Below are 12,724 nucleotides of genomic sequence, written 5' to 3'. Positions count from 1 at the left end.
TATAAAAATCACAAACAGCAGAGGTCCCAATACAGAGCCCTGCGGAACACCACTAGTCACAGGCCTCCAGCTGGAAAAAGACCCTTCCACTACCACCCTCTGTCTTCTGTGACCAAGCCAGTTCTCCACCCATCTAGCCACCTCCCCCTTTATCCCATGAGATCCAACCTTTTTCACCAGCCTACCATGAGGGACTTTGTCAAACGCTTTACTAAAGTCCGTATAGACGACATCCACGGCCCTTCCCTCGTCAACCATTTTGGTCACTTCTTCAAAAAACTCCACCAGGTTAGTGAGGCATGACCTCCCTCTCACAAAACCATGCTGACTATCGTTAATGAGTTTATTCCTTTCTAAATGCGCATACATCCTATCTCTAAGACTCCTCTCCAACAACTTCCCTACCACGGACGTCAAGCTCACCGGCCTATAATTTCCCGGGTTATCCTTCCTCCCTTCTTAAATAACGGGACCACATTAGCTATCCTCCAATCCTCTGGGACCTCACCTGTGTCCAGTGACGAGACAAAGATTTGCGTCAGAGGCCCAGCGATTTCATCTCTCGTCTCTCTGAGCAGCCTGGGGTAGATTCCATCAGGCCCTGGGGATTTGTCAGTCTTTATATTCCCTAAAAAAACCTAACACTTCCTCCCTTGTAATGGAGATTTTCTCTAACGGGTCAACACTCCCCTCCGAGACACTCCCAGTCAACACATCCCTCTCCTTTGTGAATACCGACGCAAAGTATTCATTTAGGATCTCCCCTACTTCTTTGGGCTCTAAGCATAATTCCCCACTTTTGTCTCCGAGAGGTCCGATTTTTTCCCTGACAACCCTTTTGTTCCTAACATATGAATAAAATGCCTTGGGATTTTCCTTAATCCTGTCTGCCAAGAACATTTCGTGACCCCTTTTTGCCCTTCTAATTCCCCGTTTGAGTTCTTTCCTACTTTCTTTGTACTCCTCCAGAGCTCCCTCCGCTTTTAGCTGCCTGGACCTAACGTACGCCACTCTTTTCTTTTTGACCAATCCCTCAATTTCCCTGGTTATCCACGGTTCTCAAATCCTACCCTTCCTATCCTTCTTTTTTACAGGCACATGCCTATCCTGCAGCCCTAACAACTGTTCCTTAAAAGACTCCCACATGCCAGATGTGGATTTACCCTCAAACAGCCTCTCCCGATCAACAGCTGCCAATTTCTGCCTAATCCCACTAAAGTTAGCCTTCCCCCAATCCAACACCTTACCCTTGGGACATCACTCATCCTTTTCCATCACTATCCTAAAGCTAACAGAATTGTGGTCACTATTTGCCACATGTTCCCCTACCGAAACTTTGAAGACCTGACCGGGCTCATTCCCCAGTACCAGGTCCAGTATAGCCCCCTCTCTAGTCGGGCTATCTACATATTGTTCCAAAGAACCTTCCTGTACGCATTTTACAAATGCCTCCCCATTCAGACTCCCAGCCCTACGCGATTTCCAGTCTATACCAGGGAAATTGAAGTCTCCCACTACAACAACCCACTACAATGACAGGCCCGCCTCCCCCCAAAAAATGAAACGATGACCTCATTCCCCCCAACAACCAGGGGTGTACAACCAAACCACCAACCCCTCATCAAAGAGAGACATCCTCACCCCCCCCCCCGCGCCCCCCCCACACCCACATGTGAGTTTGGCCCAATCCCCACTTACCTCCCCACCCCAGTCAAACTCCCACTCAGCCCCCTTTCCCCACTCAGACACCACCACCACCCCCTCCCCCCACCCTACATTCCGACCTCCACTCAGCTCTACTGTCAGGCCACACACACCTTGGCAGTGCCAACTCTGCACTGTCCCCTGGCACTAACATCATAGCGTGGTGATTTCAGGCAGCCCTGTGATTAACATCTTCATTGCTGTCAGTTGTGAAAATTTTGAAGTGGCCAGGCCACTTTAATCTCTTTGGCCCCTGGTCAGCAGGCAGGCCTTTATATCACTGCACTCCATCCTGCAGCAAGGATTTTCCATTCTCTCTGTCAGGAGCTGCAAGTGTGAATAGACCCCTTTTAAGTTATTTGACAGGGAAGATATGCCAATTTCCTTGGGGGGGGGGGGGGGGGGGGGGGGGGGGGGCGGCAGGTGAAATTGACATACCCTCTCTGTCAGAGAACTTAAAAGGAATCTGCTCACACCTGGAGCGCCTGACAGAGAGAGAATGGAAAATCCCTGCTGCAGGATGGAGTGCTACAGTGATTGAAAAGCCTGCCAGTTGACCAGGCCACTTCAGAATTTCACAGCTGACAGACAGGAATGAAGATGATCACAGAACTGCCAAAAATCACAAATCCTGGGTTGATCTTCAGGTCTGCCACGGTTAGAAGGGGCAGTCCAGCCATGAGACTCGCATCTCAGGGGAGAGTGGTGAGGTCAACCCCTTGCCTCCAATCTGAGCCAACCCATCCCTCAAGAGGCTTGAGGGACCGTTTTTCTGCAGCCTGGCAGTGGCAGAGCAGCAAATGGCCATTGGGCTTACCTCCTTGATCCCCTTCAGGACCCATAGCGCCAGCCTGGATTAGTGCCAGGGCACTGCCAAGGTACAGGCCTGAATGTGGACCCGAGTGAGAATTTAAGGTGGGAGAGGTCTGAGGGGGGAGGGGAGCTGGATGAAGGTGTCTGAGGGGGTTGTTGTGGGGGGGGCGGGGGGGAGAGAGAGAGGGGAGGAGTGTTGAGTTGGGGAGGGTCTGAGGGTGGGGTTGGGTTACCCTCATGCTTGCATGGTGTGTGTGACACACGACAGCGCAGAGTCGCTGAGCAGAAACTGATAGCCAGGTTCCGCACACGAGGACGGCCTAAACCGGGATGTTGGATTTATGTCACATTATCAGTAACCCCCACAGCTTGCCTCCTGGGCTTGCAGAATCTCACGAGCTGTTCTGTCTGGAGACCATACACATCTCTTTAACCTGTGTTTAATGTTCCCTCCACCCACATTGTCTGTACCTTTAAGACCTGGCTGGCTGTAGGATTCGCATTCTAATCAGTATTCTGCAACTTGATTTCGTGTCTGTTTGCACTGTTTGAGAGCACATTTCCACTCCATCTGACGAAGGGGCAGTGCTCCGAAAGCTTATGGTATTTGCTACCAAATAAACCTGTTGGACTTTAACCTGGTGTTGTGAGACTTCTTACAATAAATGCTAACACACTATAGGCCTTCTTCACGGCTCTATCCACTTGAGTGGGAATCTTCAGAGATCTGTGGATATGAACCCCAAGATCTCTCTGTTCCTCCACATTCCTCAGAACCCTGCCGTTGACCCTGTAATCCGCATTCAAATTTGTCCTACCAAAATGAATCACCTCGCACTTATCAATGTTAAACTCCATCTGCCATTTTTCGGCCCAGCTCTGCATCCTATCAATGTCTCTTTGCAGCCGACAACAGCCCTCCACCTCATCCACTGCTCCACCAATCTTTGTGTCATCAGCAAATTTACTGACCCACCCTTCAATCCCCTCCTCCAAGTCATTGATAAAAATCACAAATAGCAGAGGACCCAGCACTGATCCCCGTGGTACACCGCTGGTAACTGGTCTCCAGTCTGAAAAATTTCCATCCACCACCACCCTCTGTCTTCTATGAGGTAGCCAGTTACTTATCCAATCGGCCAAATTTCCTTCTATCCCACACCTCCTTACTTTCTTCATGAGCCTACCATGGGGAACCTTATCAAACACCTTACTAAAATCCATGTATACGACATCAACTGCTCTACCTTCATCTCCACACTTAGTTACCTCCTCAAAGAATTCAATCAAATTTGTGAGGCAAGACTTACCCTTCACAAATCCGTGCTGACTATCACGGATTAAGCTGCATCTTTCCAAATGGTCATAAATCCTATCCCTCAGGACCTTTTCCATTAACTTACTGACCACCGAAGTAAGACTAACTGGCCTATAATTACCAGGGTCATTCCTATTTCCTTTCTTGAACAGAGGAACAACATTCGCCACTCTCCAGTCCTCTGGCACAATCCCCGTGGAAAGTGAGGACCCAAAGATCAAAGCCAAAGGCTCTGCAATCTCATCCCTTGCCTCCCAAAGAATCCTAGGATATATCCCATCTGGCCCAGGGGACTTATCGACCCTCAGGTTTTTCAAAATTGCTAATACACCTTTCCTCAGAACATCTACCTCCTCCAGCCTATCAGCCTGTATCCCATTCTCAGCCTCAAAAACATGGTCCCTCTCCTTGGTGAACACTGAAGAAAAGTATTCATTCATCGCCTCTCCTATCTCTTCTGATTCCATGCACAAGTTCCCACTACTATCCTTGACCGGCCCCAACCTCACCCTGGTCATTCTTTTATTTCTCACATAAGAGTAAAAAGCCTTGGAGTTTTCCTTCATCCGACCCGCCAAGGACTTCTCATGCCCCCTCCTAGCTCTCCTAAGCCCTTTTTTTAAGCTCATTCCTTGCTACCTTGTAACCCTCAAGCGGCCCAACTGAACCTTGTTTTCTCATCCTTACATACGCTTCCTTTTTCCTCTTGACAAGACATTCAATCTTTTTTGTGAACCATGGTTCCCTCACTTGGCCATTTCCTCCCTGCCTGACAGGGACATGCCTATCAAAGACACGCAGTATTTGTTCCTTGAACAAGCTCCACTTTTCATTAGTGCCTTTCCCTGACAGTTTCTGTTCCCATCTTATGCTCCCTAATTCTTGCCTAATCGCATCATAATTACCCCTCCCCCAATTATAAACCTTGCCCTGCCGTAAGGCCCTATCCCTCTCCATTGCAATAATGAAAGACACCGAATTGTGGTCACTATCTCCAAAGTGCTCTCCCACAAACAAATCTAACACTTGGCCCGGTTCATTACCCAGTACCAAGTCCAATGTGGCCTCACCTCTTGTCGGCCTATCCACATAGTGTGTCAGGAAACGCTCCTGCACACACTGCACAAAAACTGCCCCATCCGAACTATTCGACTTATAAAGGTTCCAATTAATATTTGGAAAGTTAAAGTCACCCATGACAACTACCCTGTGACCTCCACACCTATCCATAATCTGCTTTGCAATTTCCTCCTCCACATGTATTACTATTTGGGGGCCTATAGAAAACCCCCAACAACGTGACCGCTCCTTTCCTATTTCTAACTTCAGCCCATATTACCTCAGTAGGCAGATCCCCCTCGAACTGCCTTTCAGCAGCCATTAAACTATCCTTGATTAACAATGCTACTCCTCCACCTCTTTTACCACCTTCCCTACTCTTACTGAAACATCTATACCCCAGGACTTCCAACAACCATTCCTGTCCCTGTTCTAACCATGTCTCTGTAATGGCCACAACATCGTAGTCCCAAGTACCAATCCACGCTCCAAGTTCACCTACCGTATTCCGGATGCTCCTTGCATTTAAGTAGACACACTTTAACCCACATTCCTGTCTGCCGGTACACTCCTGCGACGTTGATATCCTCCTCAGTACCTCACAACACTCAACACTGGCTTCTGGACTACAGCTCGTTTTCCCATCCCCCTGACAAATTAGTTTAAACCCCCCCGAAGAGTCGTAGCAAATTTCCCTCCCAGGATATTGGTGCCCCTCTGGTTCAGGTGCAAACCGTCCTGTTTGTACAGGTCCCACCTTCCCCAGAATGCGCTCCAATTATCCATGTAACTGAAACCCTCCCTCCTACACCATCCCTGCAGCCACGTGTTTATCTGCACTCTCTCCCTGTTCCTCAACTCGCTAGCACGTGGCACCAGCAACAAACCAGAGATGATAACATGGTTTGTCCTGGCTCTCAGCTTCCACCCTAGCTCCTTAAATTCCTGCTTTAAATCCCCATCCCTTCTCTTACCTATGTCGTTGGTACCGATGTGCACCACGACTTGTGACTGTTCCCCCTCCCCCTTAAGGATCCTGAAAACACGGTCTGAGACGTCACGGACCCTGGCACCCGGGAGGCAACATACCATCCGTGAGTCTCTTTCGCTGCTACAGAACCTCCTATCTGTCCCTCTAACTGTCGAGTCCCCAATAACTATTGCTCTCCTGCTCTCCCCCCTTGCCTTCTGAGCTACAGGGACGGACCCAGCGCTGGAGATCCAGTCACCGTGGCTTACCACTGGTAGGTCGTCCCCCTCAACAGTATCCAAAGCGGTACACTTGTTGCCGAGGGGAACGACCACAGGGGATCCCTGCACTGACTGCTTCCTCCCAGCCCCTCTCACCGTCACCCATCTATCTTCATTCTTCAGAGTAACTACATCCCTGAAGCTTCTGTCTATTTTATATCTTCTGTTATATCTTCTGTCATTTGGTTCCAGTTAAGCGTATCTTACCAGCCAGATGAATTTGAGACATTTATGTTTCAACCAAACTATCAGATTTCTAAGATTAACATACCAAATATAGTTTTTGTCTCAAAGATGTTGTAAAAAATTCTGACAATAATGGTAAACATGGCAACAAAAATGCAGACAGACAAAAAAAAAATCTTGCCTCAGGTTTGCTGTAGTCTACAATCAAGCATTGAGGATTTAAAAGTTGTGTCTCCATGTTTTCCTAAAATAAAGAAATGAGGAAAGATAATCAATGACATTCAAAAGATATAAAATGTTCACCTAACTGTAACAGTGGGAAAAACATCAACCACTGGGTTTAGACTAGAGTTTTAGCCTGGGCCAATTAACCAGGACAACAGTTACTTAACTAGAAGAGCTAAATGGCAATACATGGCTGATTGTAATTTTTTGCAAAATGTGTTCACCCTTTTGTATATTTCCTACTTGTATTGGTTTACGTGGCTACGATGTAAATATCCTCCACACAGCACATATGGCTGAATGAGGCTGTAAATCCAGAGGTTGAAATCATTTTGTGAAGCCAACTACTGAAGTTGTCAAACCACAACTTCTGTCGACACCCCTTTGTGTCAAAGGTGAGCTGCGATCCAAAATGGTGCAAAGTCCTTTCACTAATGTTATTAATAGCCATCACTAACTACTCCTGCAAATGATAGGCACTTGAAAAATTAAACACACAAATAAAAATTATTATACACACTGGAGAAACAGTAACAATTCACATAAATTTGCCAAAATATGGTCAGGGCAACTCTCAGTGGAAACTTCTGTATGGATTTGAGATGTTGCCTGCTTGGCTAATAGTATGTTCATTACAGAAGTGCCCATATTTAAGAACAGAAGGTTATTTGGATATCCAAAAGTGCCAATCATTTGGGCACATGTCAGTTCAGATAGGAAGATGACGAGAGACAGTACAAAACCCCATTCAAGTCTGATATACAGGAGATTTATAGGCATGGCAATGTGAAGTTTTACGCAGAGAAACACTTACAAATGTAAATATTTTTGGCATTTTCAGCTGCACAGCAATTCCTCCATGTAAATATGGCATTAGACTTGAAGTGTCTCCAATACTAAAGGAATATGGGGACAAAACTGAAAAAAAAAACACAACGACTCTGCTGAAACACAAAAGTGTACTGTAAAATAGAATCATTATAACACACCACAAACATAATGTACCTTAATTAAAGGTAATTATAGAAATCCAAATAATTTTCAGTTTTGCTTTAAAATTTTAGCAATGAAAACTTAATACAAAAGTTATGCTCAGTTAAATGATGAATTATTATATGACAAAACAAATCATGTTTAAAAGATTATAGGAGCGATCTTACAACCTCATCCCACCAGATGTTCGGCAAGCGAGGTGGTAAGATTGGGCGAGACAAAAAAATTGGGTTCGCACCCAGTGTCTTGCCTCCCCCAATCTTACTGGCACTGCTTTGCCCACGAATGGGTACAAAGTTGATTTAAATATTAATGACATGATTAACATGTCATTAGCGAGTCCTGGACACTATCGCCCGGGCTCAGTTGTACTTACCCCCTCACGAGTCAAGCTTCACACGGTCAGAATCACAGCTGGTCCCCACCAGTAGTGATCGGACATGATAGACTCATCAGGGACCGCTGAAGTCCCTGGGGTGCTTGAGGGCAGGGCCGGGAGGGGGGAAATGTAGAAGGGGTGGTGATCGTTGGGGAAAAGGGAATGGAGTATGTTCACTGCCCATTTAAAATATGAATTTAAACACTATCACCTGCCAACACAAGATGGTCACCAATACCTCTCTGCACATGCGTATTTGTCAGTACGAGCAGAATCCAATGACACAATTTGCAAAAGGCACAAAAATTCATTCTCAAACAGCAACAGCTTCTTTTCAGCAGTGTTCAAACTTCTAATAATGAATCTTATTTCATTGCCCATGCATCCCCAAAATGATTTACACCACAAAAAAGACACAACTAGGTGGACCATTACTCTGAACTGTGGTTCTTGAATGGCCGATCTGAAATTACAAGTAATTCCACACTTCCTGAGCCCTGTGGTGGGCAGGCACTTGAAACACAGCCATTTCTCTGTCACTGTCTCTCCTGCTTCCTCTCTCTCCACAGCCATTTGTTTTGATATTTAAACTTTTGATACATTTCTAAAAATACATCAACGTGCTGTGCCATTTTAGCTGGGAATTGAGTGAGGTTAGGCTAATGGAGTGCATTCCGTTTGACATTTGCCCTTTCTAGTCCTGTTTGTGAAGTTTGAGGTGACATGTGGCGGCATGGTAGTTAGCACTGCTGCTTCACAGCTCCAGGGACCTGGGTTCGATTCCCAGCTTGGGTCACTGTCTGTGTGGAGTTTGCACATTCTCCTTGTGTCTGCGTGGGTTTCCTCCGGGTGCTCCGGTTTCCTCCCACAGTCCAAAGATGTGCGGGTTAGGTTGATTGGCCATGCTAAAAAAAATTGCCCTTAGTGTTCTGAGATGCGTAGGTTAGAGGGATCAGTGGGTAAATATGTAGGGATATGGGGGTAGGGCCTGGGTGGGATTGTGGTCGGTGCAGACTCGATGGGCCGAATAGCCTCTTTCTGTACTGTAGGGTTTCTATGATTCTATGATTTCTATGATGTGGATTGAGGGGATTGTCAATTTGATGCTGCCAACGTTGTAATATTTACAATTCCAGAGTCTGTGATGACTATGCATGCACCCTGCTGCACATTGTCCCCTACAAAGATGGGAGGCATGCATACAACTGCACATGCACAACATTGCCAGCAAATACAGCCAAATTTAAAAATAAAGTCTTGCATTTTCATGACGACCAGGCATTAAAAGTGCTTTACAGCCAATTAAGTACCTTTTGAGGTGTAGTCACTGTGGTAATGGAGGAAACATGGCAGCAAACTCCCACAAACAGCCATGTGATAATGGCCAGATCATCTGTTTACAGTGATGTTGATTGCGAGATAAATCTTGGCCAGGACTGGGGATAACTACCGTGCTTGTCTTCAAAACAGCACCACGGGATCTTTTACATCCACCCAAGCAGGCAGATGTGGTCTGAACTTAACATCTCATCTGAAAAACAGTACCTCAAGATTGCAATGCTCCCCATGTACAGCATGTTATCAATCTCTCTGCTGCGGGAAAATCTGTGCTGATATACCTTTTAAATTGTAGACACCATTTTGGGATTCAGAAGCCAATCCATGCAGATAATGCTCCAGTCTTTGCTACATGTAGAACCAGTGCCCATTTTCAAAAGCAATTTGCACCTATATAGCACCTTCAAATTAGGGAAACACCCTTTGTTCATTGTATATTAATGGTATTTAATTGCATGAAGGCAATAGGCATTAACTGGGGATAAAATTGTGTCCCTATAAAAAGGAAAAGACTTGAATTGTGCTTTTAATATCTGGTCATCATGAAAATGCAAGACTTTATTTTTAAATTTAAGACAGTTCTGACGAAGGGTCATCTAGACTCGAAACATTGGCTCAATTTTCTCCCCACAGATACTGTCAGACCAGCTGAGATTTTCCAGTATTTTCTGTTTTTGTTTCAGATTCCACCATCTGAAGTATGTTGCTTTTATCTTAAATTGTGATTGGCAGATGAGGATTTGCATGTTTGGGATGTGTGTCTCCGTAAATATATGCTTACGCATGTAAAGATTGGCTCCAGTTCTGTTCTTCACCATCTGACTTTCTAACATTAAGGTTAGAAAGCAGCATAGAAAGAATGATCATAGAAACCCTACAGTACAGAAAGAGGCCATTCGGCCCATCAAGTCTGCACCGACCACAATCCCACCCAGGCCCTACCCCCATATCCCTACATATTTACCCACTAATCCCTCCAACCTACGCATCTCAGGACACTAAGGGGCAATTTAGCATGGCCAATCAACCTAACCCGCACATCTTTGGTCCGGCAAACACAGACAAATGAAGAGACATTGGTGCATTTAGCTAACAGACTGATCCAAGAGGTATGTTTTTAGAAGCATGTTACAGGAGAAAAGAGTGGTGGAGAACACCAAAGCTTAGGATGCAGCCACCAATCGCAGAGTGATGGGAGTGGAGGATAAAGTTAGAACTGGAGGAGTACATAGACCTTGGAGGGTTGCAGGAGATTACAGAGATAAGATCGGGTGAGCCCAGCGAGGCATCTGAAAACATGAATGACAATTTTATAATCAAGGCACTGGTGGACCAATGTTGGTCAGAGAGTAAAGTGGGAATGGGTGACGTGGACTTATTCCAAGTTAGCACATTGGAAAGCTCAAGATTACAGAAGGCAGTTGATGAAAAGCATTGCAATTGTTGATTCTGGAGGGGACAAAATGAAAATAAAGCAACTAAATTTTAAATTTCTCCTTATAGGAGATATTGTGAACAACTTTCTAAAAGCCAGCCACAGGCTTACAGTTGTGAGACACAGATGTCAGATGGTACAAATGTTAATATTCTGGATGCACCAGATTATAATCATAGAATCCTACAGTGCAGAAGGAAGTCATTTGGTTCATCAAGTCTGCATCAGCCACAATCCCACCCAGGCCCTATCCCCATAACCCCATGCATTTTCCCCAGCTAGTCCCCCTAACATTAAGGGTCAATTTAGCATGGCCAATCCACCTAACCTGCACACCTTTGGACTGTGGGTGGAAACCGGAGCACCCGGAGAAAACCCATGCAGACACGGGGAGAACGTGCAAACTCCACACAAAGTGTGACCCAAGCCGGGTATCGGACCCGGGTCCCTGGCGCTGTGAGGCAGCAGTGCTAACCACAGTGCCACCGTGCCGCCCCCATGTGATAAATTAAAATTAAAAGGCATGTGAAGGATGATTGAAGTATTTCATATTAAAAATACTCCATTTTATAATAACATTTCCCTCTAAAATAACTATCATTCAAATTGGTATTATCGGTGAAAGAATGTACCAGTTACTTGCTGCACCGATTCATTTAACTCTGTCATCCCATTGATTTCCCGAAAAGTCACAAACTGTCCTGTTTCCAATCCATGGTTACGATTCTCCATACATGTAACGATTCCAGGATTGGACTGTGAAAGAAAAGGTCAGAGGCATTAACATGTGTATCCAGTTATGTTGTGTAAGGACTCATTATGACAACATAGAGTCACATAGGTTTACAGCATGGAAACAGGCCCTACAGCCCAACTTGTCCATGCCGCCCTTTTTTTTAAAATCCCAAAGCTGGTCCCAATTGCCCGCATTTGGCCCATATCCTTCCCCATGTAACTGTCTAAATGCTTTTTAAAAGACAAAATTGTACCCCCCTCTACTACTACCTCTGGCAGCTTGTTCCAGACACTCACCACCGGTGTGTGAAATAATTGCCCCTCTGGACCCTTTTGTACCTCTCCCCTCTTACCTTAAACCTATGCCCTCTAGTTTTAGACTCCCCCACCTTTGGGAAAAGATATTGACTTTCTAACTGATCTATGCCCCTCATTATTTTATAGACCTCTACAAGATCACCCGTCAGCCTTCTACACTTCAGAGAAAAAAGTTCCAGTCTACCCAGCCTCTCCTTATAACTCAAACCATCAAGTCCCGGTAGCATCCTAGTAAATCTTTTCAGCAAACTTTCTAGTTTAATAATATCCTTTCCATAATAGGGTGACCAGAACTGTACACAGTTATCCAAGTGTGGCCTGACCAACGTCTTGTACAACTTCAACAAGACGTCCCAACTCCTGTATACAATGTTCTGACCAAGGAAATCAAGCATGCTGAATGCCTTCTTCACCACTCTGTCCACCTGTGGCTCCACTTTCAATGAGCTATGAACCTGTAGCCCTAGATCTCTTTGTTCTGTAATTCTGCTCAACGCCCTACTGTTAATTGAGTAAGTCCTGCCCTGTTTCAATCTACCAAAATGCATTACTTTGCATTTATCTAAATTAAACTCCATCTGCCATTTGTCAGCCCACTGGCCCAATTGATCAAGATCCCGTTGCAACCCGAGATAACCTTCTTCACTGTCCACTATGTCACCAATCTTGGTGCCATCTGCAAACTTACTAGCCATGCCTCCTATATTCTCATCCAAATCATTAATATAAAATGACAAATAACAGTGGACCCAGCACTGATCCCTGAGGCACACCACTGGTCATAGGGCTCTAGTTTGAAAAGCCACCCTCTACAATCACCCTCTGGCTTGTCATCAAATTTCTACAAAGATGCAAGAAAGCAGACCGCAAACTGCTGGCTCCAAGTGGAGAGGATCTCCAAGAAGATCGCGCATATCGACACAGACATCAAGTTTCTACAAAGATGCAAGAAAGCAGATTGCCTGGGCTT

At 45.5% G+C, this 12,724-nt stretch overlaps 1 protein-coding gene across 4 annotated transcripts in view; it reads right to left on the bottom strand.

Annotated features, from left to right (window-relative positions):
• uba6 (ubiquitin like modifier activating enzyme 6) overlaps positions 1-12,724 on the bottom strand; it is a 258,666-nt gene that overhangs the window by 149,178 nt on the left and 96,764 nt on the right. For all 4 annotated transcript variants that reach the window (XM_078214148.1, XM_078214151.1, XM_078214150.1 and 1 more), the window contains 3 exons: positions 11,334-11,457; positions 7,371-7,474; positions 6,513-6,575 (listed from right to left, as the gene is read on the bottom strand). In XM_078214148.1, the coding sequence (XP_078070274.1) occupies positions 6,513-6,575; positions 7,371-7,474; positions 11,334-11,457 (291 nt within the window). The remainder of the gene's footprint in view (positions 1-6,512; positions 6,576-7,370; positions 7,475-11,333; positions 11,458-12,724) is intronic.

This window comes from Mustelus asterias, chromosome 6 (assembly GCF_964213995.1).
Source record: "Mustelus asterias chromosome 6, sMusAst1.hap1.1, whole genome shotgun sequence".
NCBI classification, from domain to species: domain Eukaryota; kingdom Metazoa; phylum Chordata; class Chondrichthyes; order Carcharhiniformes; family Triakidae; genus Mustelus; species Mustelus asterias.
This window is presented reverse-complemented; position numbering and strand designations above follow the sequence as displayed.